This window comes from Acipenser ruthenus, chromosome 9, assembly GCF_902713425.1.
Source record: "Acipenser ruthenus chromosome 9, fAciRut3.2 maternal haplotype, whole genome shotgun sequence".
Classification (NCBI taxonomy): Eukaryota; Metazoa; Chordata; class Actinopteri; order Acipenseriformes; family Acipenseridae; genus Acipenser; species Acipenser ruthenus.
Window position 1 is genome coordinate 12,191,510 of NC_081197.1, and position 25,767 is coordinate 12,217,276.

At 37.5% G+C, this 25,767-nt stretch overlaps 1 protein-coding gene across 9 annotated transcripts in view; it reads left to right on the top strand.

Moving 5' to 3' along the window:
* Positions 1-25,767, top strand: part of LOC117407459 (glutamate receptor 4) — an 88,586-nt gene that overhangs the window by 53,423 nt on the left and 9,396 nt on the right. For 8 of the 9 annotated variants that reach the window (XR_009329596.1, XM_059031146.1, XM_059031145.1 and 5 more), the window contains 7 exons: positions 2,440-2,607; positions 3,778-3,882; positions 6,916-7,026; positions 10,397-10,603; positions 12,255-12,628; positions 23,461-23,659; positions 24,364-24,611. Coding sequence is in view for 8 of the 9 variants with exons in the window: in XM_059031146.1 (XP_058887129.1) it covers positions 2,440-2,607; positions 3,778-3,882; positions 6,916-7,026; positions 10,397-10,603; positions 12,255-12,628; positions 23,461-23,659; positions 24,364-24,611 (1,412 nt within the window). In the remaining variant the exon portion in view is untranslated. Of the gene's footprint in view, positions 1-2,439; positions 2,608-3,777; positions 3,883-6,915; positions 7,027-7,558; positions 10,335-10,396; positions 10,604-12,254; positions 12,629-23,460; positions 23,660-24,363; positions 24,612-25,767 lie in introns of those variants that run through there. The other variant, XM_059031151.1, reaches the window with a different exon arrangement.

Genomic DNA, 25,767 nt, shown 5'->3' on the forward strand with positions numbered 1-25,767 from the left:
TTGGATTTGAGTAGTTCTCATGATGCCTCACCACATCAAAACTACCCTGGCCCTACCATGAAAGAGCTATTCAATTTACTTTTACGACGGTATTAAAAAATAAAAGCTCAGAGACACACACGCCTTCAGCCATTTTCTTGCTGAAACCTGTATCTAAGGCTTAAAGGTCATCGGTAGCCTTTAAACTTACAAACTATCTCAGAGGCACAACTGGAATCATTCCTGCATTCTGTTTCTACTTCTAGTTATTATTATTCCAAGTCAAACAGCCTCACAGCACGCCAAGCTGCTGTCTGCCCTATAAAAGGGTTTATTAAATCATGTCCTGTGGAAACATTTAGCACGTTAATTAGTTCAGTCAGAGGATAATCCTTGGCTTGTGTACTTCCTGGGACTGTGGGATGAATTAAATCGAAATGTAGTGCGCCGCCTTAGCTAAGGCGGGATAAATGTTATACTATAGCATCAAAATGACTATGCCAAACAATTGCATGGTGTTAAAGCTAATAATGAAGGCAATGCAGAAATGGTATTTTCCTGTTCTTTATAACTCTATCTCACAGTATAACATTTTTAGGAATATAAAAGTTGCCTCTTTACACCCTGGAGTTCGTCGGATGTCAGCGAGCTACCGACCTCCCGAGGACAGCCTGGCAAATGTGAGCTCACCAAGTTCCTGACCAGTAGGGTCATATGTAGCACTATGAGAGCTAATACAGGGCTTCCTGTGGAATACCCAGCAAAGACTGACAACTTTGCACAGCAAGGACACGGACCTGCACTCCCTTGGTTGCATGCCACATCCTGTACACAACTCGTCCAATAAGCCACTCAGGGACCTTTCTCTAAACTCCTGTGCAATCTAAATATAGGGGCTAATTTGTAATTCCAGACCCCCTACTTTGACAGTCTTTGGTGTTACAGTATGCACAGCAGGAGTTGTCACTAACTCCAAAGGTGCTCCAGCTCACACATTCCCAGCAGGAGTTGCTGAAGATTGCGTTTCTGTGGGAGAAAAATACTGACAAAACAAGTGATAAAACATAATGGCTCTGTGGCACTTTGCCCATGTACTAAACTCTATAAGCAAGATGTGTCCTTGTTTAATACAATGGCATTTAAACGTCTCATAATTTGTTATATTTATGCCATGGAATAATATCCAAGGTCCCTTGGCTTTAAATCAGCATCCAGAATTACTTCTCATTAATGTCTGCACTGATCTATTCAGCTCTGACTCTGGTGATTCATCCTGCACATTTCACATGGAAGCCAGATTAGAATAAGAAGGAAGCTTTTCTGCTTCAAGTCCTGTGCCTGCTTGGGTGCCTCAAGCAAAACTTGTCACACGAATCTCGTGTCTCTCTGGTCACTGACATGGGCTCAATGTGGCAATTGTATTTTAACTATGAACGTATTCGTTTGTTTTTATACAGCTTCCTTGATATGGAATTCTTCCCTAGACTGGTCCTAAATAACTACCCTAGTTATTGATTCTGTGACTTTACAACCCTTATGATACCCTGGTACACTGTGAAGTCAAAAAAGGCGATTCTGTCAAAAAATATAAAGCACCTGTTTACATCCTGTGTTATTTACCAATTCTGTAGTGATGTTCTACAGATATGTCTTGCCATTACTAATACATGACTAATGTGGGGGAATTATACAAGGTTTATGTTCTTATTGGTTCTATAATGACTATTGTCTGATTTTCATATTCCAACGATTCCTTTCCGTGCTCATTCTGCATATTTAATACATTCGAGATGGTTCCTCCTGTTGTGAAAATATTGTGAATCTAATTAGCAAATGAAAGTGGGGTTGTAATGTGTGTTCTGTGAAATGATACACACAGTATGCTTTTTTAATATGAAAAGATTAGGCTTTTGAGTTATGAAGCGAGAGACTTTTTTAATTAAATGTTGTTTCTGCACATATGACAAAGTCAGTGAATCTTGTTGAATCTGTAAAATAGGGCTCTTGTCTTTGCATTGAATAGCATGATATTCACTTGACAAACAGTTAATATCACTCAAACAGTCAGTGGTATTCAGCCTAGGAAAATTAGACTGTGTAAAGTGATCAACAAGTTGCTGCATATTAACTTTATGTGCTGTTATATAGTAAATGTTTTCATTCATTTCTTTAATTAGCTTATTTTCATTCTCCCCTTATTATTGTTTCAGTGAGATTTCCATTTGCTAATGACTTGACTACCTCAGGTATGAGAGTCTCCTAATGCTGTCCATGTTCGACAGGTTGAATACTATATGCACTGTCTTAGACAGACACACTTTTAATTCACAAATGAAACGATGAACTGTTTCCACACCTCAATGAATTTCCCCAAGCACCTCTCACCCTGTTACATTGCTACACCGGCCCAATAAAGAAAGGCCTTTTGCTTTTTAATTTTTTTGTTTTTGTTTTTGTCAGTACTCATCGGCATTAACATATGACGGAGTGCTTGTAATGGCTGAAGCGTTTCGCAATCTCCGAAGACAGAAGATTGATATTTCCAGGAGAGGGAATGCAGGGGATTGTCTAGCTAACCCCGCTGCTCCATGGGCTCAGGGGATAGACATGGAGAGAACACTCAAGCAGGTACGTTCCAGACACGCAAAGTCTTGCAAAGCTGAATCAATGTGAGCAGTGTGGTTGGATTGATGAGCCCAGTGGGAATATATTTAGTAATCTAGCTCCTATGTGCTGTGATGCGGTTGTTTTATTTAAACATAAAACCTTAAGACTGGGAGCTATACTACTACCCCCCCACCCCAAGCAAAAATGTATATAGGTAGGTAATAGCCTTTTCTGACCTGCAGGGGTCAGCATTATGGTTCACTGGGCACCATGCTATTAGCCAGGGATGGAAATAAGACTCCCATTGCATACCAGTTTGATCCATTCCTGGCCTTACTTTGAGTTTAGTAAGACACACCTGAGCTTGTTACCTGTACACTGTGGCTAATCAGGCTCATAGTAAAACCTGGAATGGGTTGAACTGCAATACAATAGGAGTCTTATTTCCATCCCTGTATTAGCATCAATGTGATAGCACCAAATTTAAAAGGCAGAGGCTTTGTAGAACCCTCTTCAATCGAACGTCTTAACCAATACAAAGAGGTGACACCCCCTTGAGCAGGGCAATCGTAGAGTAAAGTGCCTGTGGGTGCCAGGAATTTCTACAGAAGCTTAAACGTTTAAATATCCAGTCAGTGTTTTGACTTTAACAAAACAACAATCCCACAGGAGGAAGCAACAGTAAAAAATGGGTTTATTGTTAGAACAGGATATTCTATAATGGTTTTTGCAGCACTGCAGACCTAGGAAAGAAAACCACTCAAAACTCAACGCATGGAATATGTATAATAATATGTATATCTAAGGCAATTGTTTCAGTATAACAATTTCACAAAAATGCGTTTCATGTACATGTAGGGAGCTATGTTCTTTTGTTCTGCCCTGAATTTCAGTTTCTGGAGGTCACATTCGGATTTACCACTTCTCTTAACCCAGCAATTGCAGCTGCAATAGTCTGCCTGAATCCAGAGGCCACATTTATTCATTGTCTCATGAGTGTTGTTTCTAACACTTTTTTTTTTGTTTTGTTGTTTTTTTAATCGCACCTCGTTATATTGCTGCTGCCATGTGTTTTGTATTATCTCATTTTAGTATGTGCGCTTAGTTTGTAATGTTACGGGGAAGAGAGCGGGTAACATAAAACTGTTACATTGCACTCACCTTAGTATATGGCTTGGACTTTGTTTCAAGGTTCGGATCCAAGGATTAACTGGAAATGTGCAGTTTGACCACTATGGGCGGAGGGTAAACTACACAATGGATGTGTTTGAACTGAAAAATACAGGACCAAGAAGGGTATGTAAAAGTGCCTACTGCTCGGGCAAGTCTTTATCTGAATCTTAAGCCTTACTTTGCTTGTTCCTGTGCTTTTGCTTCTGCTCCTTTTGTCAGAATGCGTATGGTTTTCTTAATGTTTTGCAAAATGTTTTTGCAATGTACAATAGGTAATTAGACAGTAATGACTAGACACTTAGTTAGACCAACTTAAGAGACAAGCTTTATTAAAATAAAGAATTCGGGCTAATGTATTGACCTTGCAATGTAAGGTCTATACAACAAGTGCTATAATGAGGGGTGGTATATAGAGGTTTGTATTGTCTGTCTTGCAATACAAGAACAAGCTCAGCATGGCTCATTGTAGTTCACCAGATGGTTCTTGAATGAAAAATAAGTGTGTTTTATCGTTGGTATTAAAACATTCTCTCCCTCGCATTTATTTTTTGGTCTTTTAACAAAGAGGTCCATCATCAAATGATAATTTATCGTGATACACATTGTATAAAAGATACATATTGTCTTGCTACACTAGGGTACCATTACACCCCTAGAAGTAGTAGTAGTAGTGTTAACCGCTAGTTACACTTTAGAATTGGGTGACTAAAGCTCTTCATAAAGACACAATACCACTACACTTATCTCAAGAGCATTTTAAACGTTGAGACACGGAGTAATTAGCTTTGCTAAATACCAAGATATTTAGCATAGTGAGTTTTTACCTCCCACTAAAATTGTTTTTCACTTGCTTTCTCCCTCTTTTCTGGCCTTACCTTTTCTATAGCTGGTAGTAGACGGGTGGGCATTTCTGTCCCCATATACTTTACCATCCACAAAAGATGGAGCTACTAACAAGAGAATCAATCCATATGTAATTGGAAACAAATTACTCTGTGTTAAAATATATAGCTTTATACTGTAGTTTAGCCCTCTCTGCACTAGGGATGCAAATCAGTTATGATCGTTTTGTTTTTTTTATCAACTCTTTCAGCTGTTTTCGACATCCAATCGGTTTTCAGTAAAACCGAAATGAAAGTTTACTGCATTTGTGCAGCCAAGGGAACGGGAAATATTATTACACACGTTGTTTTTTTAACTGTGACAATTATGCTGAATACAGTGTTATTGCATCACTCATACCAATGTATTATACAATTAGACACAATGTAGAAAGAATAAAATAATGTAATAAAACGTTAAACTGGCAAATCACGTGGAAATCACGTCTGAGTAGAACTGCAGCTCATGTAATATACATACATATGGTTATGACTATGAATAAGGCCCTTAAACTTGAATTCAATCAATATGCTGACAGAATGCAGCATTAGAAGTACTCAGACAAATGAAACTCATTTCAATAAATGCCCAGTAAATGAAGCAACCTTAATAAAAATAAACTGACCTGCTCACAAAAGCATTTCATTTAAAGCAGAGTAATTTAAGAGACGGTTCAGCTTCAGCTTTTCACTTCTTGAGAAGCAGTTTTTTAACAACAGGTTTAAGTTGGGGTGTGTTTGTTTATGAAAACAGCCCTAGACATCTGAACACCCAGTGTGAAGCTGCGGTTATCCCAACTGAGGGATGTCTGAATCAATCAGGTAGGGCTTGTCATAATTTTTGATTTATGCTACCATATTAAAATGATTAATTATTGTTAATATGAACCATCTATATGCAGCAAAGTGTGTGATGAGCTCCTTGAAAATGCCGCCAGCTTAGTGCTAAAACTGCCAGCTCCTTTTCATTGTACAAAAAGTTTGGTTTCGGTATCAGTTTGGTTTTCTCGTTTGCCGGTGTCGTTCGGTTTGTAATTTTAAGCAAATATCGGTTTCGTTTTGGGAAGTTCATAACCACTGCCTCACTACTAATCGCTTGACAGTTGCTATAGCACATAACAAATCTACTAGGGTTATGCTTCTGCCAGATCCTGTGGATAGTGTTCTATCACTGTTGACAGTGCATGCTGTGTGTCTTCAGAAAAACACATTGAAGGAAAGCAGTGTAACAGCAGTGCAGAGGCCTTCCATGGGCAAGGTCAGCCCAAATTAATCAGCTGAGAAAATCCTAGCCTTTTGTAACCATGTTGAAGTCTCAGCTAGGCCCGGAGCTGTGACAGCGGCATCATTTCTTCATGAACACTCAAATCATCGTCTGCTGTATAAAATCTGCTTTATTCAGCTATTTTCTTTCTGAAGCCACTGGACAATGGGTTAGCAAGATTGTAGGACTGCTGTCTGGGAGTCACTAAAGTCAATGGCCTAAAAGTGTAATTGCATTAACAACTCAACATGGCCGTCATTAAAAAATCTTTATTATTTTTTTTTTTAACATTATCCTTAAAATAAATACCAGTTCCGGTCTCAGGCGCTTCAACAAAGAGACGCCGTTTCCACAGACACCCAACAAGCTCTGTTCTGCAGAGCTTATCCCATACTGTCTGTACTCAGTACTTTTAGAAGCACCATTGGTAGCTTCCTATACAAACTCATCCTATGAGCCTACAGCATCAATGAGTGTCCCATCCCTGCTTAGATGTCTGGAGCAGTCATTAACTTGTCTATTGGGCTCAAATAACTATCACCCCCAACTGAGGTATGCAAAAGGATTTCTTTCCAATATCTTTGTGCATATGGCCTGACATGTTCACAAGACTGGGTTTTAATACATTAACCAATTACATCATGTACATGTGGGGAAGCTTACAGGCAGAGACTCCCCTCCTCTACAGGAACAAAAAATATTACATAAAATATAAAATGCAGATAATACGATTATGGATAATCATTTTTCAGTACAATAAATAATCATAGCTGAACAAATTATCGACTATATCACAATCGATTATTGTTTCAACCCTACCACTCCCATCACAGTGAAAATAAATACATTTTGTAACACTAAACATAAAAGCTTCACTAGTAATGACTGTTCCAAAGCTGATTTGAAATGATTTGTTCCAACAAAGTGGTATTTGGTGTGTTCTCATTTGTGCTCCTATGTAAAAGACATTCAGCTCTAGAAGTAACTTAATGATTTGTTTCTTGCTAACAGATAGGTTACTGGAACGACGTAGACAAGTTGGTTTTGATCCAGAATGAAATGCCCTTCCCCAACGACACCTCCGGCATTGAGAACCGAACTGTGGTTGTAACAACAATAATGGTAAGCCCTGCTGGTTTGTTTGTATGTCTAGTATTTAAAGGGTGTTGAGTTTGCTGGGTTATTGACTTTTGAAGTTAAAGATCTACTTATTTAATGGTCCGAAAGTGTTTGGGGTACGTGTTTGGGTGTGCTTTAAGTTTTAAAAAAACCTGACCGGGTTGCTAGAGGTAAAGTTTAAAACTGCTCAAGAAAACTTTAATTTAATATCTAGAGAATAACCTGCCCTTTGTATACAGCGGTATATACAGCTGTATTCTGCTTTATTGATAATTAAAAGATCATCTGAGGTCCCAATAGGTTCTGAAAGGAGGTTTAGTGTAACTGACGTCGCTACTGCCAAGGTGGGTGGAAAGCCTTAACTCAAGCATTTGTTGACTGTCTTTTAAACTTGTTTTTCATTCACAAAAACGTATTTTATCAGAGACTTTTTTTGTGTTGCATATAATTCATAATGCCCCTTTTCCCCTTAAATAAAAAAAAAAAAGGCACGGTAATAGAGAATTGTACCTCAGCAGCGTCCTCCTCTTTTCAGCCTCTGATGAAGAATCCAATATTAAGAAACTGATCAAGAAAAGGACAGAGTAACCAAGCTGCTGGAAAAGTTCATTTCTAAAGGCTCAAGTATTTCCACAATTCAGTAACAATTATTCCATGCATTATTTTATATGGACTGCTGCTGTTGTTCAGAAGAGCTGGACCATCCATTCTTTTTCAACGAATGCAATGATACACTTCATCGGAAACACTATGTGATTCTACTGAGATGCTAGGGGACGGGGTTGAAGACCTGCAAACAGCTATTTGGACACGCTTAAATCCAGCTACATGCCCACTTCAGGCATGTTTTACCGGGCAATATTGAAATCCTTCCTTATGCTGAATGGAAATGTGATCTTTAATATAGGGTTAGAAGCAATCAGACTTACAATGTACTACAGTGGATTGCAATAGGGTCAAATTAAGATCTCTGCATTTACACCAATATAGTGTTTATTCAGATTTATCTGAATGGATGTAAAAGTATGACAGTTTGGCCTAGGATTTTACCTTTCTTCAACTGAAGCACAGCCTCGAACATCAATAAAAGAATGTAGCCTTGTACAGTATGATACAATTATGAAGTCATGTTAAGAGACCGACTAAGTATATGACCCTATTGAATTCCAAAGACAACATGTTCAGGCACTTAGTAGATGGTTTACAGTATTAGTGGCTTCAGCACTTAAAACTGGAGAGCGGTCGAGTGAGTAGCTTCAAATGTCATTTCATTTGATGCTGTATTGTTCTTTTTTAACATTTCCCCTCATTATCTTATGGTCTTTGTAATCATTTTTAATTGTTCAGAATGGGGAATCCTAAGTGCCGGGACTCAACAGCCTTCCTCATTCAAGTCCAATCTTGTGGCAATATGACCTTTCAACTCAGCCAGCACCACCAGAGAGAGCCGGAGGATTGAAAGGTCACAGCGTCACATGATTTCAATGGAACGTGAAAGTATGTTCAGAGCTGGCACTTAGGATTGTCAAGACAAGCTCAAACTGAGTTAAATGCAAAATTTTGGAAAACATGATAATAAGTCAATATTGGAGCAACAGAACCAAAATTATTTCAAAAAGGAAAATGTAAAAAAAAGCCATTCAGCGTGTGAAGCTACTTACTCCTTAACAAGCTTGTGGCAAATGGTGTTGCAATGAATTTAAAGTGGATCATAGCATTTTGTATCATAAAGCATTGTATATACCTGTTGAGATTTAACTCAGTTGTATATCATTTGTTCATGAATTTGCGCGAAAGCAGATTTAGTATGGTGTGCTTATATATGTACATGCAGGAAACATTTCTAGTTAAATGTGTGCGCTCCTCTACAAGAGGAATTCCAAAGATGGTAACAGATAGTAACGTCCTGTTGGTTTGCTACTTTTTGGAGTTTCTACAGCAGTGTAGATAAAACCAGGAAACTGGTCCACATTGTATTCGCTCTCCCTTTCCCTATGGTGAATTAAATAACAAGACAATCTATTGAATGCAGCTTTATCTTAATAGAAAAGAAAGCTTTTGAACAAAGACAATGTAACGGTGAATGTGAAATAACCATTCATTCATTCATGCTTGAGAAATGATGAGCATGTCTTGAATGTTCATAAAGAAATAAAATGTGTTTGGTTCCATGTACCCCATTTTGGATCTGTGGTGTATTTGTTTTCTCAGATTTTTAACATGTGTACCTGAAGGTGTTATAAACAGTACCTCGATAATGACACAGACTCAAACTGGCATAAATTCAGTCCTATAACACCATAAATTAATGTTTGTATAAAAATGTCCATTGACCTTAAAAACAGTTATATTTACACCCATACAAAAATGTGCTCCTATTTTATCTGAAAAAAAATTATGTATGTTAAATACAGAAATAATCTGGGTAAAGGTTGCAAACAAAATTCAACTTGGGCCCAGCATTTACATTGTGTACAGTATACAGTAAATGGTGTCATTTCAGACCATTGAATTTTAATTTTAAACATTCTACATGTTATGAATGCAAGACATTTGTTTCACAAACTCTGTTCTTTCTGTGTTTTGTAAAATATGTTGCACGTTTCGTAGTACCTGATGAAATGTTGATGATTCTAACACATTTTAAAGTGCTTGTATCCTGTGGGTTCACTGCCTTCCCCTAAAAAAAACCTCCCAAAACCACAACAACAAAAGAAAAACATGCACCCAATAATTCAAGGTATTTTAATACCTGTGCATCTTTTTAATGTCTGAGATGTTGTGTATTTGTGTTTTGCAGTTCACGTGGAAGGACTCTAGGTCTACTAATTTTTTATTTTGTTTTTAGGTCCTAGTAATCTAAACAGCATCAGATCCAAATAATGCTACTATTTGAATGATTAAAACAGGCTTGACAAGCTTTTGGAATCTAATATCTACTAAAGTTACACGTGTACTGTTAGATATGTTGGTTTTCCTAATCTTAAACAAAAGCCACTATTTAAATAGCTAGTTCCCTTTAGGAAATAAACATGTATCTTATTGCAGGTGTAGAAAACCAAATTTAGTTTAAGAAGAATTAAATGTCAAAGTGCCTCTAAAAAATCCTATATTCCATAGAAGGTACCGGTATATACAACTTACATTAGTGGTATCAGAAAATAAAGTACAACAAACTCGAAAATACAGAAATACACCAAAAACCACATTGTTCAACTGTATACATTAATAGAAGGTGAGGAAACTGTACAAAAAACAAACATATACTATATATCAGTCTTAATACATTACATGTTTATACTTTGCCTTGTATAGTATGTTTTCTATATTCATGTGTAGTGTTCACGTGTCAGTTTTATCTCTTATATTGTAGGAAGGTCCTTATGTCATGCTGAAGAAAAACCATGAGCTGTTCGAAGGGAATGACCGCTATGAAGGCTACTGTGTGGACCTGGCCTCAGAGATTGCAAAGCACATCGGCATAAAGTATAAGATCGCCATTGTACCTGATGGAAAATATGGAGCCAGAGACCCCGAGACCAAGATTTGGAATGGGATGGTTGGAGAACTTGTTCATGGAGTAAGGAAAATGCTAATTTTATTTTCACTAAATAACTTTAAACAGTACTGAGGTCTACTTGAAATGTATTCGCTTACGATTGTAAGTCGCCCTGGATAAGGGTGTCTGCTAAGAAATAAATAATAATAATAATAATAATAATAATAATAATAATAATAATAATAATAATAATAATAATAATAATAATAATACTCAATTGTTCTAAATATGTTAAAATGAATTATGTTTAAATAATGAATGCAAATCAAACATCACACAGTGCATGAGAGTCTCTTCTGTCTTATCACATTTAAATTATTTAAATGACAGCTGCATTTAAAACTGCCACTGCTTAAATCAATTGAATAGACTGGTGTCTGTATCATACATTCATCTAAACATGAACTACCCTCAAACAAGTAGTAAGTCAATATTAGGACACTTAGGGCCCTGTCCTATAATCTGTTTACACCAGCCCATTTTACAGGTGTGAATTCAAATCCATCTGAATGTTTTTAGATGAAAGAAAGAAAATAACTTGTTTAAACTACCGGTATTTGCGTAATTAACAGTTGTTTTCGCATGTTAAACCTGTAGATTAGGACCAAAGGTATTGTACAGTATTTATTAGAGAGTAAGGAGAATTGCATCTTACCTTAGAAGTTGCATTGAAACTGGCACACCCGCAGGTTAGGAATGTAAAATCTTCCGGGACTTGGTCTTACATTCACGTCTAGCTCTCGGGTGGAAAGAGGCAATGCAGTGGGCATCCGAGGACTCCCACTGACCTTCGGTTCTCACGAGCTGTTGTGGAAGATAGAAAAATATTATAAAATAAGCAAAACACAGACAGTAATAAAACTGTTCCACTCAAACATACAGTACAAATGGATAGCAATCGCATATGCAACTGACATCCTTTTGTTTAAAAACAAGGCCGTGTCAAAACAGATCCCACCACCACCAACTTCCATGTATTTACACGCTAAAATGTACTGTATGTCTGTGTGCTTTTACAGAGCTGCAGCATTGTGCACTGGAACTTCTTCATTAATGTAAACGGCAGGAATTTTCAGCAGCTGCCATTTAGTGAAGGATTATGTTCAAGATGGCTGTTGCTCAATCCCTGATAAAACTGCAATTTGTTGGGGATTAATTTGGCAGATTAAACTGGCAGAGTAATAAGGAATGCTTGCAGCTAACTCAGTAACAAGTAATGCTGTCTGTTTTTTTTTTTTACTGGTTTACAGCATTTGCTTTCAAATTGTAGCAGCTGTAACCAATTTTCTTCATGTACTGTAAGCACTTCTCACTGATTTTTTTCCCCTTTCAAAGTACCAAGTTTTAAGATAAAACTAAATATTAAAGCTTTGACCTTGAATTGTAGCAGCCTTTCCCAGTCATTCACCCTGTCGCCCGCAGAGTGGGAGTGTGCAAAACAAAGCAAACACAGCACATCACTATATAAACTCTTTTCCCTGTGTTATGGCTAATTGAGAAGGCAACATATTAATGCTATTGTATTATGGATTGACAAGCAGTATTGTATCAAACAACCATATGGTGTTAAGTGTAATTTGAATTTATGAGATGCTATCTCTTATCTCAAGTGCCATTAATGTTGTCGATAACAGGAAGAGTCCTTAACAAGTGTAAATTGTTCTCATTTCAGAAAGCAGAGATAGCAATAGCTCCATTAACCATCACCTTGGTACGAGAAGAAGTCATTGACTTTTCCAAACCTTTTATGAGCTTGGGGATTTCAATCATGATCAAGAAGCCCCAGAAGTCCAAGCCTGGTGTCTTTTCCTTCCTCGACCCCTTGGCCTATGAAATCTGGATGTGTATAGTGTTTGCCTACATTGGGGTCAGCGTGGTGCTCTTTCTGGTCAGCCGGTTTAGCCCCTATGAGTGGCACACAGAAGAACCTGAAGATGGTAAAGAAGGGCCACCAAGCGACCAGCCTCCCAATGAGTTTGGTATCTTTAACAGCCTCTGGTTTTCCCTGGGTGCCTTTATGCAGCAAGGATGCGATATATCACCAAGGTGGGTCAAACAGCTTTTAACTCTTCGCATTTTATGGTCCAACACTGATGCCATGGTGCATATATGTTACGACCATTCTCCTGTAGAGCTGTTTAAAGTACCTATTTGGTAACACTTTACAATACGTGGCAGGGATTTTAAATTAAATAATAAATGTTGTAAGTTTCAATTTACTCTGTATTCCACACTTTTGAACTGCCTTGATTCTTATGAACTGCCACTTATTTTAAATGCTACCTGCTTTTTTATGATCTTTCATTTCAAATTGCTATGAACTGATGCTTGTATAAATGGTGCGGTAAAAACATAGGGATTCGAATTTTGTGCTGCCTTGTAACTTATATACACCATGCCGTGACTGTAAAATGCATGAGGAATTGCTGGATTTTCTGTCCCTCTTGGAGGGCTACCGTGTTTTTGCTGCATATTGCATTTTACCGTCAGTGCGTTTTGGTGTATATAAATATGTTGTGCACTCTGTGGAAAAGCTTATTTTTAGAATATTAATAGACGATCTCAGGTTGTAGTTTAGTTAAAAAAAAAAAAAAAGAATGGTAGCGACATTAGTGTACTGTGAAAAACAACCAGAAGTTTGTAATGGCCTTAAAGGGGTCTATAGGTGATCTGTTAATTGATTGGATTCTGTAATGAATATAACAGTTAGTGCCTTAAGTTTGTATGTAGAGTTTAAGATTAATTGTGTTTAATTTGTCTACCAAATATAAATAATAATGAATGTTTTTACATGATGGAGATATTGAAATTCACCTTTGGTTTATTGTAATGTTCTGCTGCTTCTTCATGCTTCCATGTGTAAACATGTAATGTTATAATGAAGAACAAAACAAAAATGTGTCTGTTTAATTCATGTCATCATTCTGTACTGTCGTAATGTCCACAGTGTGTGTAGTCTTGTCTGTTGCTCTTCTAAGTTGACTTCTCCCCCCTAGTATGGCGTTGGTTGACATTTGAGAAAAAGGGGGTCTGTCTGGGCTTCTGGTCATCCCACAGACTGTAGCTCTTTGTATACATTCACACCTGTTCCACGTGTGAGCCACGCAAAAAAATACATTCTGTTATGCTAGAACGCCCAATGCTTTAGCCACTTTGGCTTGGTTTCATTGCTTAATTTCTTTCAGGTGTTGGACATCTTTCTGTAGCACGCTTTCACCTTTTGGTAAAATGCATGTCCTGTAAGTAGAGTCTAACTTTTGAATTATTTGAAAAAGAGAATATATTTTCCAGCCACCCAGATAAATGGGCAATCATGAGAAAGAGCAAGAAGCACACAGGAGCAAAATACCGCCACCCAGGACTTAAAGGTACAAAGAATGTAATCAAAATAATAGCACCGTAAGGGCTACAACGAAGCTATAATTTTGATTGAATCCAGGCTATAGTATTAATTCATGAATACAATGTACAGACGTGACACCCCCATTTTCAGTTGATTGTCATGGTGTGATTGTGTGATTTGTCTGCAATATTTGCTGAGACCTTTGCAGTTAAAACAAGCACCTATAGTACCCCCCCCCACACACACACACAGAGCTTATCTCCTCAGACGGTTTATAATAAATAGTGCAGACCCAACAGAGAGCACGTTTTGTGTGCTTGTTTATATTGCAGAGTTCCCAGCACATACGGGCGGCATTTAATGTACTACTGTATATCTGACGCTAGATTCATTAAACTCCTTTACCTTCTATAGTGTCCACTTCAATCAGGAATTCAATACTGCATGCTGGTTCCTTAAAAACCAGAGTAAATAATGCATATTGTCATTAATCTGTACATATCTTGGTAAAATAGATGTAGGAGTATTTTCTTTCGTGATGTTGCTTGGTCCTGGTCAATGCGACTAACTTAAAGTGATGTGAGATCAATGATTTATTAGTACATTCCATGGTAGATTGTGCTGTGTAAGTACCATTTTGTATTTTTCATTGTGTTCCAATTGGACCTCCATAACGAGCTTTTGATTTGTAATTGCAATCCCTTGGAATAATTTGACCATCTTAAAGTCTGTTTTTCAGTTTTTGAAAGGTGGTTGTCGTATTATAAGGTCATGTTGAACGCATTGGATCGATAGGGGTTGTCTGCAAAATGTGAGTTCAAAGCAGACACCTGCAGGGCTGTCCTTTGTCCTCCAGGGGCCGCTGTAGAGCACCTGGGTGTAAAGAGGCAATAGGCTTGGATGTGGGATTGGAGGACCCCCACTGTCTTTCAGTTCTCCTCAGCTGTTATGTGGAGTTACTGTGATATTCTAAATTGAGGAGAGAATTGGGGGTAAAATAATTGGGAATACTACATGTAAAATAAGTCAATAAATCAATAAAAAAAGTACCTTTTGGGGAAAATAAACACACTGAAAACAAACTGGTCAACAAAGGTCTGCATTCTGCTAAACCAGGGAACATGACAGTTAATAGGCACCAAGGAATTTGATTTCAGTGTAAATTTGGTAGAAAAAGTATGTTTAAAACCAACAGTAGAAGCAGTTTTAGAAGCTCCAGTATTCCTAGGCTAAATTATTCAAAATGAAAAGAAACTGTGAACAGACCAACATGATTAAATATTATTCATATCATCCATGAATCATTTCAGCGAGAATGTAGTCCAAGTGCCTATGATGTATTGTTTAAATGAAAAAAATAAATTAGGAGTTTCGACAGCTGTCAAAAAACGAATTTGCTGTAATTAAATAGAGATGTATTACTTAATCTAGTTTGTTGAGATAATAGGTGGTTAAAATGCAGGAGATGTCACTTCTGGAAAAGGCACCTCGTTTTAATTTTTTTTTTTTATCACAATGGATAGTTTTTGTTTCTTTTCTATGAAAGGGTGTTTGCTCTCTCTCTATGTGTGTGTGTGTGTGTGTGTGTGTGTGTGTGTGTGTGTGTGTGTGTGTGTGTGTGTGTGCTTGAATGGGGAGATGTATAGGTGTCTCCATTTAAGAAGCAAGGAGGTTCCTAATAAAGTGTCCACAGAGTCAGCACTGTGAATTGTCTGACAGATGTTGCTTGCTCACTCTTGCTGCATTCTCTGAGTTTTAATTATTATGTGTATGGATAGATGCCATTTTTTCCCCCAGTTAAAATATTGTTTCTTGCACCTGCAGTTGCTTAATGACTTATGAAATGAGGCAATTCCACGAATAATACAACCAGCTGCCATGCAGAGTATGGGTAACTATATCACATACTGGGCCATTCTCTGAGGATGAGGGGTTTATAAAAAAATCTAATGGTAGGCCCGAGATCTTTGTGTGTCTAATCTAATAACAGAAGTTTCATTAGTAAAGTATTGTTCTTGTCAGTAGTCTGATACTGACTTCTCCATTTACAAAGCTTGGATTGTAGTGGTTTATCAAAACATGACTATTCTTAATGACTAAAGCAAAGTATATTTACACAAAGTATGTGCTGCATATTGTAAGTGGGTTTTTTTTGGGGGGGTGGGGGGGGGGGGGGTATTTATTTCCCTTCCTTGATATATGCCCTGTGCAGTGCAATGAGCAGGATGGATGATTTGCATAATGGAGTACAATTCGAATGTCATGGTAACCTTGTAATATTGACTTTCTCATTCTGTAGTGTTAGACAGACAAATATTCCAAACCATTTTCTGTGAAACGCAAGGACAGAATTGATTTACTTGAAATTGAAATGTGCCTTTTTTCTTAACAGTTCATTTAAAATAGAGGCATGATTGGACCATTATTCAGGGCTTGTGAAGATTAAAGAGTAAGGTTCCTTAATCAGCACAAAGGTTTCAATGGGAAACAGTTTGCCATTTCTCATTTTTCCTCATCATATTTGCCAAGTTTAGTCCTTGTTGGTCTGGTAAATGTCAAAGACAATAAACTATGGTGAACAGTCTCTAGGTTACCAGGATGTGTCGTGGAACACAGATGGTGAAGTGTGTGCTCTGATTGGTTGAAAGATCCTGAGCAGTCTATAATATACTTTACTGAACTCTACTGTGCATTCACCATTACACTGCACAGTAAAACAAAACAGTGACTGCAAGCATTATGGGCAGTGGTTAAATAGAAAACTGTATTGAACACAATGAAGGACCATTCTTTTACTATATGTTACTGGTGCAAGAGCCCATGATAATGATATAAGACCTGCACACACTCAGAGGACCCCAGAGGGATCTGGTTTGGAAAAATAAATAATTAACAGTGACAATATATTTTGTTGTTGTTCGTATCATTGCAGCTACCGGTGCCAGTAATGAAGTTTTGTACTCCTTTGTTTTAACCTTGTGGTTGCTAAATATTGGAGGGTTTTTGGATTCTGTTCAGCACTTATATTTTGTGTTCATGATTCATCCAGTAGTTTAAACAGAAGCTGTTAACGGGTGCTGCAGAGTACCAAAACAAAGTCATGCAAATTAACATGCCTGTATTTCTGAGGGGGAAAATGAACAATTTCTGTGAATTTTTGCACAGAATTCTGTATTGACCTCTGCGATCGGAGGGACTAATAGTGCAGTGTTGATTGTAAAGATGCACACAAAATGCAATTCAACTATGTGAGTAGAAAATGTTCTTATTACATGTAGTTGTAAACTGTTTCATACACGCTAACATTCTGATAAATATTGTTAAATATCGAACACTTGAAATGGCATGTTTGAGTACAAACTGGTGTTACTTTGATTCAAGATTTGGGGGGGGGAGGAGGGCCCACAGTAAGGTCCTGCCCCGGGGCCCATCTTTCTCTTCCTCCGACACTGTGCAGGTAGTAGGAACGGAAACATGTTTAGCTCCTAGTGTTGCATAGTGGCAAGGTTTTCATGTTAGGACACAACTTGCAGGATGCAGCTATAGGTCTATTACATTTGTTTTTAAATCAGAATGTTTTGTGGACATTCCCCAAAAGAACCCTTTTGTTTTCAAGGGAATGTTTGTCCAAGTAGTTTTAGCTTCATCAAATTTGAGAAATGTATTTCATTTTATTAGCAAAGGGAGGACAACTCCCTTATTTGTTGCTTCAGCCCAAGTGATATTCAACAAAGTGAAGCAGGTTTTCCCGAGCAATTAACCTTGGAGGGATGGTTAAATAACAAAGCAATATTGCTTCTGTACCTTCTCACTCTCCTGGCCTTCACATTCAGTTATTGCGTTTGGACAAAAAAAAAAAAAAATGAAACAGGCCTTTCTGTTTCTGTGTACCTTTGTCTTGTGTAATAAGCACAGACCATAACTACGTTGCACATTAATCATAGGCCACGCAAGCAATGCTAATACACTGTCTTATTGATTAGGTTCAAATACATACGTCTGATCTTCCACCATGTCTAACATTCTTAATCAAATCCTCTTAGCATTGAAACATCTATGATGATGTGTTTTTATGTAATGGTTTCTGAACTAATCTACTCTGAACCAGTATATATGTACACTGCCATTTTAATTGTGAAATGTGCAGTCAGTTATGATATTATGTAAACGCAGCAGGACTGTATAGTCAGCTATAGCTCGCCACTCACATTCCAAACAGGACATACCATATATTATTGATTTGATATATGTACACTACCTGAAAATTCCAGGCACCCACACTGCTGTCTGTTTCAATCTAGTGAGTAACAAATGGCCTTCATTCTAAATAAAAAACAGTGCCAAAAATAACCCTCCAAGCCTACCCTAGCACACACACACTCCCACAGCCAACACTACATTCACTGTGAAGTGAAAGTGGGCAGTGTTAAAATAAGATAGTGGGGATGGACCAAATATGACTTCTATAGGCAGTTTGGGGTGAACAGTAACTGCTGGATTTCAAAGAGCTGACTTACATTATAATACCAGGGAGAAAGATTCCCAGTTCATGGCAATCATAGGCAATCTACATATAGTTATTACTGTATGTATCCTGGGTTTAATACTGGGTATGCACAGGGACAGCACAGAGTCTGTTTAGAGACTTAAAGAAATTATATATTGTGGTTTCATCGGCACGCAAACTGATCCTGTAGAAGATTTATTTTTGTCAGGGTGCCATTACTGTGCAGCAAGTTGTGTTTTGATTGTCTTAGGTTTGGGAAAGAAAACCATAGACTGACATCTTTTGTGTTTAAGTGGAATATTCTACAGGGGCTACCCTAATAGCATCAGCTCATAATTTTAATGTTTAATTTAGTACTGCATGTGCACCTTACGATTGGAAAACTCTCACAGCAGAGTAGAAATCTATATGCTGGAATCTAGCCTTTATTGACGAACATCATCTGTGCCTGTCCTTTGTTATTATTTATTTCTTAGCAGACTCCCTTATCCAGGGCAACTTACAATTGTTATAAGATATCACATTATTTTTACATTCAATTACCCATTTATACAGTTGGGTTTTTACTGGAGCAATCTAGGTAAAGTACCTTTCTCAAGGGTACAGCAGCAGTGTCCCCACCGGGGATTGAACCCACGACCCTCCGGTCAAGAGTCCAGAGCCCTAACCACTATGCCACACTGCTTTGTGTTGGAGTCTCCTCAGAATACAAAACCAGGAGCTCAAATTAACGAGGGTGCAGTTTGAAAAAGTGCTGAAAGACATTTAAAAGAATACCAAACCAGATGGAAAGGCTCGCTCATGTTTACTGCTGATTTGCTTCACACCAATTGCCCTTATTGAATAGAGTTGTGATCACACATTAAATTTATATGCCATTTTGGCAAAGTGGTTAACAGTGTGCAGGTGCAGGGATGCAGCAGTGATCAATGAACAGACAGACAATGATAATCCAGGTGCAATGTTATTTTATTTGTAAATCCAATGGTCAGATGACACAAATACAGTAAATAATAATGATAACAAGCAATACAGCGGTGTGTTTTGCTTCGTTGTAATTCACGGGTTGGTCCCGTAATAATAATAGGGCCGATCTTTAACACCCACACGTAACACAAACACAATCACCAGTCCACAGTGTGTGCTCTAGTGCTTGTTGTGCAAATACAGTTTATCGTGATACAAAGTGCAATGTTGTCCGGATTTAGTGCTGGCCTTTAGCGACAGCTCTGGGTCGTGTTAGCCGTCTTATAATAACAAACAAGTATTCGTGAGACACGACAAACAAAACACTCACGATTACAACACAGGTTCTCCTTCCGGTTCAGCTTTTAACCATAACAAGGAACAGATCACTTCGCTACGCCCCCTTTTGTACCGTCAATCATGACCCCTTGGTTAACTAGTGCAACTGCTCCTCCAATCTGCGGCTGCCACGTTGTTTCCCTTCCGGGTCGATGATTTAGTGTATCGTAGCTCCGCCCCCTTTCTAGACGACCAACTTCCTTCTAACCCTGGGAATGAATTGTCTGGCCATCCAGTCCAGGGAACTCTGTTCCCTTTACACAGCGCCCTCACAGGTCGGGAGAGAGATTTATCACCAAGAATTATTCTGTCTCTGTCACAGCAATCTATATTATCAACACTGTGAAGCAGAACATCATCTATTATTTCACAGCATAGTCTGAAGTATGCCGATTTAATGTGTCCTAACCAACACAACTCAGCACATTGTCAAACTTGTCACCCTGTTAAAAGAAGAAGTTTCAATGTTTATTTATAAACCTGTGACAATTACAGTATTCCATCCAAACCAACAAAGCAAATATGTAATAATAATTATTGTGAATAGTTTGTGTATATGAGGCAGAAAATTGGTGTGGGAGCATTATTAGTGTCATAAATCTGGAAATACTCAATTTTGTAATTGGGGTTCTTGATAAAATTAGGACTCTGATAATATTAGGTTCAGTAATATGAGAATACTGTATACTCCTGTGGGAATTCATGAAAGTCGAAGGACAGTTAAGGGTGCTCCACCTCATAGCTCTTAAATCCTGACATAAACACCCACTGTCGTTTAGTCATATGCCTCCCACAAACAGAAACTGTCAGTTGTTTTGAATTGTATGGTGTTTTTCTGATAGAGAATCATTTCTACTCGGGGGCTAGGTTGAGACCATCAAATCTACAACCGGAGCCGGATTAAAACTGAGGCCTACAGAGATAAAAAGGGGTGAGGAGATAGTGATAGTCATACCACTATTCACTTCCATTTGTTCACATGTGCTTACCCTTATACAGTATAACAAGGTTTTTTTTTTACTATGTAGAACCCTTGAGTGTTACAAGACAAAGCAGACATTTGGTTTCAGCCTGTCTGTGTGGTTCAGTTGTCTGTCGGCCATTAAGCACTGCAGATCACAAAGCGGTGTGCCAGAGTCATTTCCGATCTGGTTCATTACTGACCTACTGAATATGTCTGACAGCCTCTGGACATGTGCATGCAGACAGTGCTTTGCTTTTGAGAGATTTAAAATCTCTCCAGTACATTCAAGTTTCATCGCTCACTGAACACAAAAAAAAATCCTTACACTTCCTTGCCAAAAATATTCTGCTACACAAGATTGATTATTATTACTCTCAAGACTGATTTATTGTGCTAGTAACTATTTTATGTAATTGTAAGTATTTTTAATGCATATCTCTGGCAACAGTGGATGAGACCGTACATGCATTACACAAATATCAATAAAACCACTTCCAACAGTAGAATTTTGACTTTTGACTTACAGTGACCACAGTATTTGTATGTGGTATATATAATTTGTGTTGTTTTTCTTTTCGACATGCAACAGATGTTTTAGACCATGTTTTAATTTTTTGGGGGGATCAACATTAGAAACAATACAACATAACTTGCAAACCTGTTATACTGTCCCTTTCGCCAATTTTGGTAATCCACAAAAATAAAAATGAAGTTTTTTTGTTTCGACAATAAAAAAATACAATAAATAACACATAATCAGATGGAGGTCAGAGATACAGGGTACATCAGTAATTACAAATGAATTTACTCCAGTGGATTTAGGACACAATGCCAGGGAGTGTGCTGGGCCTTACTTTCTGTTTTTGTTTTTTTAATTAGTCAACAATAGATAAATTAAACTTAAGAAAATAATCAAACCTAACAAATTGTATATGTGCCTCTAATGACTGTTTTTAACATGAATATATATATATATATATATATATATATATATATATATATATATATATATATATATATATATATCTTTCTTTAAGGGTCTCTATTATCAATGGAAAAGTTTAGAAGCCAGTTCTATTACACTTTTCCTTCAGGACAGCACACGTGTCTTGTTTGTTTGTTTGTGTGTTTGATTTATTCCATTTGAACTATGAACTATTGGTGGTCTCTGAGATTTCTGTTAATTTTATTCAAAAGAAAAATAAATCATGTTTCTGTTAATCACGTGTATGGTTTTTGTATTTGTCAATGTTCAGTTTGTTATCTGTCTATAAGGCTGAAGCCCACTATCAGTTTGTTATCTGTCTATAAGGCTGAAGCCCACTACCAATAAATGTATAGCTTCTGCAGGTTTTTATTCAAGAATTATATATATATATATATATATATATATATATATATATATATATATATATATAAATATAAATATAAATATAAATATATATATATATATATATATATATATATATATATATATATATAAATCTAAATATATAAATGGTTTGTCAGTATTCTTCTTGCGGAGCTGTAACTGCAGACAAAAGTTATGACTTCAGCATAATTAAAATTTCATACTGTGGAATGCAAGTGGCTTGAAGGAACAAAGCAATTACAATTACTTTATGATGTACAAGTTCTTGATGCCATGAGTGTTATACAGTGTGCAGTATTATGGGTAAAAAAAACAACATATATATCTCGCTTTCATTTTCACACACCCTTTTCCCCACCTTCAGTGAAGGGCTGTGTATGTGTAACTGTTTGAACACATCCTCAAATACACATCCTCCTTCCACTATCCAAGAAAAAATTGAACTCCATCAATATGAGATCAATCTAATACAGAATAGCTGGATAAGAATATGTTAATATGATTCAGTCATGCAAAGAACCCCAATGAGTGAATTTAAGTGCTCCTTTGTCATAAGGCAGCTCTTTATTCTGTGGAACCGCTTGCAAACCAATATTGTCATGGCTCCCATTTGCCCCATAATGCCATTGCCCTACTCGTATTGTCAATTTAAAGCAGAACACAAATAGCACAGTCTCTTAACTGTTGCTCCAGACTACAAGCCTACACCAAACAGCTGCATGTCCTTTGTAGTGTGCATGCAGTCACTTTATGGCAAGAATAATTTATTTGTAGCAAGACATATTTTCCAGAGGGGCAGTGTAGCTCTGTTTCGCTGACTCAGGGCTGAGTTGGAGTCATGTCCTTCCGTGCCTGGAAGTTGGATTGAATAACTTGAACCTTTCCCTAATAATACAGCAGTATAGATATTTTAAAAAGGTAATGCAACTGAATAGATTTCAGATACTTCATATGTGGAATATTGTTGTTGATCCTAGAATAGTATTAAACCTGTATGCTTTGCTTGTAGATTAAATTGTCAACAGGCACAGAAAACATGTGCGGGCCTAGGAATCTATAAAATGGTATACAAGAGATGTGAATGTTTAATATATGCAGAACGGTACAGTAGCTGTGGTGTTTTTTACTTTGTCTCAATATTTTAGCCTTTTTTAATGGTTTTTTTGTTTTTGTTTTTAAGAATCTAATAGTATTCGTAATCCAATGAAAACAATGTCCTGGTTGCGTTGTTTCAGGAGTCTGAAAGCTGAGCAGCTACAATACAAAAACAAGCAAGCAAACAGGTCATAATAACAGTGGCAGAACTGTCAGTTCCTTGTGTGAAACTGATATTTTGTTTTTTCCCTGTGAGCTGTAAGTATTTTTCTTTTCTTCTCCTTGTATTTAGGTCTCTGTCGGGTCGCATTGTCGGAGGCGTTTGGTGGTTCTTCACGCTGATTATTATTTCATCCTACACGGCTAACCTCGCTGCCTTCCTCACTGTGGAGAGGATGGTCTCGCCAATCGAAAGTGCAGAGGACCTCTCCAAGCAAACCGAGATCGCTTACGGAACACTGGACTCAGGGTCAACCAAAGAGTTTTTCAGGGCAAGTGCTGTAATAGCTGCTAAAGCTGTATATCTTCAGTAAACTGCACAACACAGTCAATATCAGTCCACAAGGCAGCCTTCTTAGAATGCATGCTTGCTTTGCAGATATCCAGCGGTGTATGGAGGTTCTGCTGGAACTGATGAAACAGATCTTTAAGATATTGATTACTTGGTATGAATATGCTCCATGTTTCCTTTTCCCTGTTGTGAGCCTACCACAGTTGTGGTGCAACAGTGTCACAAGCTTTTATCCATCAAAGTGCGTGGCATAGCAGTGTGTGTTAAATCAAGGGTTTTAATCTATGTTCTTACTAATACCAAAATACTTTTAACATAAGAAAAAAAGGGGGCAGTGTTGCTAGTGTTAATAAGAGGTGAAGGAAATGTTTTTTTTTATTGTTTTAAATCTTGTTTATACATTACTGCAGCTTTAACACTATATTTTAACACTATATACTTCAACTACAGTGTGTGAGATTGTAGGGAAAATTCCACTGAAACGGATGAAGGGAAGGATATCTTTTTATAAGGCTATCAACTCCACCTTTAATTACACAGACGGCTCAGCAGATGTAGAAACGTCACCTTACTGATATGCCTTTTCACACCTGGTTGCTCGTTTCTAATAACAAGAACAGGACTGAAATTGATACAGTAAGTGCTTTGCATGGTAATGCTTTTGTCTACTCTTTTTTTTTCCAGAGATCAAAAATTGCAGTGTATGAAAAGATGTGGACTTACATGAAATCGGCAGAACCCACAGTTTTTGGCAAAACCACTGCAGAGGGAGTAGCCCGTGTTCGGAAATCGAAGGGAAAGTTTGCTTTTCTGTTGGAGTCCACCATGAACGAGTACATTGAGCAGAGGAAGCCTTGCGATACAATGAAAGTGGGGGGAAACCTGGATTCCAAAGGCTACGGAGTGGCAACACCCAAGGGTTCTCCATTAAGGTAGGTGGAATAGTGTAACAATATAATGATGTGTTGTTATAGTATTCCACCTTCCCTGATGCCCCTTATACTGTATCTAGTTATTTTGTGTCGTGTGTGAAAATGGTACGTGCTGTATTTATTATTTTCCTTTTACTTTCTAGAGCAACGTACAGGTAACAAACTGTTTACTACAATATCTTCTCAACATCAAAGCATTTTTGCATTAAGTGCGTCTTTTGGCCATGTGAAAACAAACAATCAAAATAGAGCATGACACTAACAAAGTTTCTTACAGCTGTAATTTAAATGATTTGCTGATGCTTTGTTTTTAAATATGTCCTTTTATTTATTTAAAGTTCCCAGCCTTTTAAAGCAGCTGTCACAAGTTTGATGGTGATGTTTTAATAGTAGGCTAAATAAACCTCATGGATCTCATAGTGGAAACGATTTGCCCCCCCCCCCCCGGGGGGTAAGAACAGTGACAGATGGTGGACAGTAATTCCCTCCAGCAACTAGGAATTATAACCTGCTGTCATCACTTCTTTATCCATCAGGGCAATATGTTTCCATTATAACCCTCAAATCCAGTAAACATGTATCATATATTAGTTGCGGCATGATGGTTACAGATTAAGATTAAGACTAACTGGGGATCTACTTTCCAGTTAGTTTTCTATTTCCTAATTTAAATGCTGTGAGGATTCACACTAAAGTAGCATTCAAATCCAGGGTCATCTTGGGCTTGGTCCTTTCTTCTAACCACTTTCTAATGCGCTCTTCCAATTGACAGTTACCTCTGGTATTGGAATAGCCCAAATTAATTTAGTGAATTGTTGTTTAGAAACTAGTATTTGGTTCGGAGTGACTTTAGTAGAGCGAGGGAGGCAATTAATGGTCCTTGGAGATAGGGAGAGTGCTTGTGAACTTCCAGCATAGATTATGATACTTTATGACAGAGTTTGTGTTATAAATTGGGCAATGAAAGCAATCAATAACATCAATAATCTCTTTTCAGCTACTTGAGTTTTCACTGTCACTTAAGATTTTGCTGTCTGCACTTAATAGTTAAATATAGAAGGAAATGAACAGGGAGCTCAACTCTGCAGGAAAGTTTCAATATTTAATGAGAATGGCGCCACTTTATGCATATAGCAGAAACAACTTAAATGGTTTA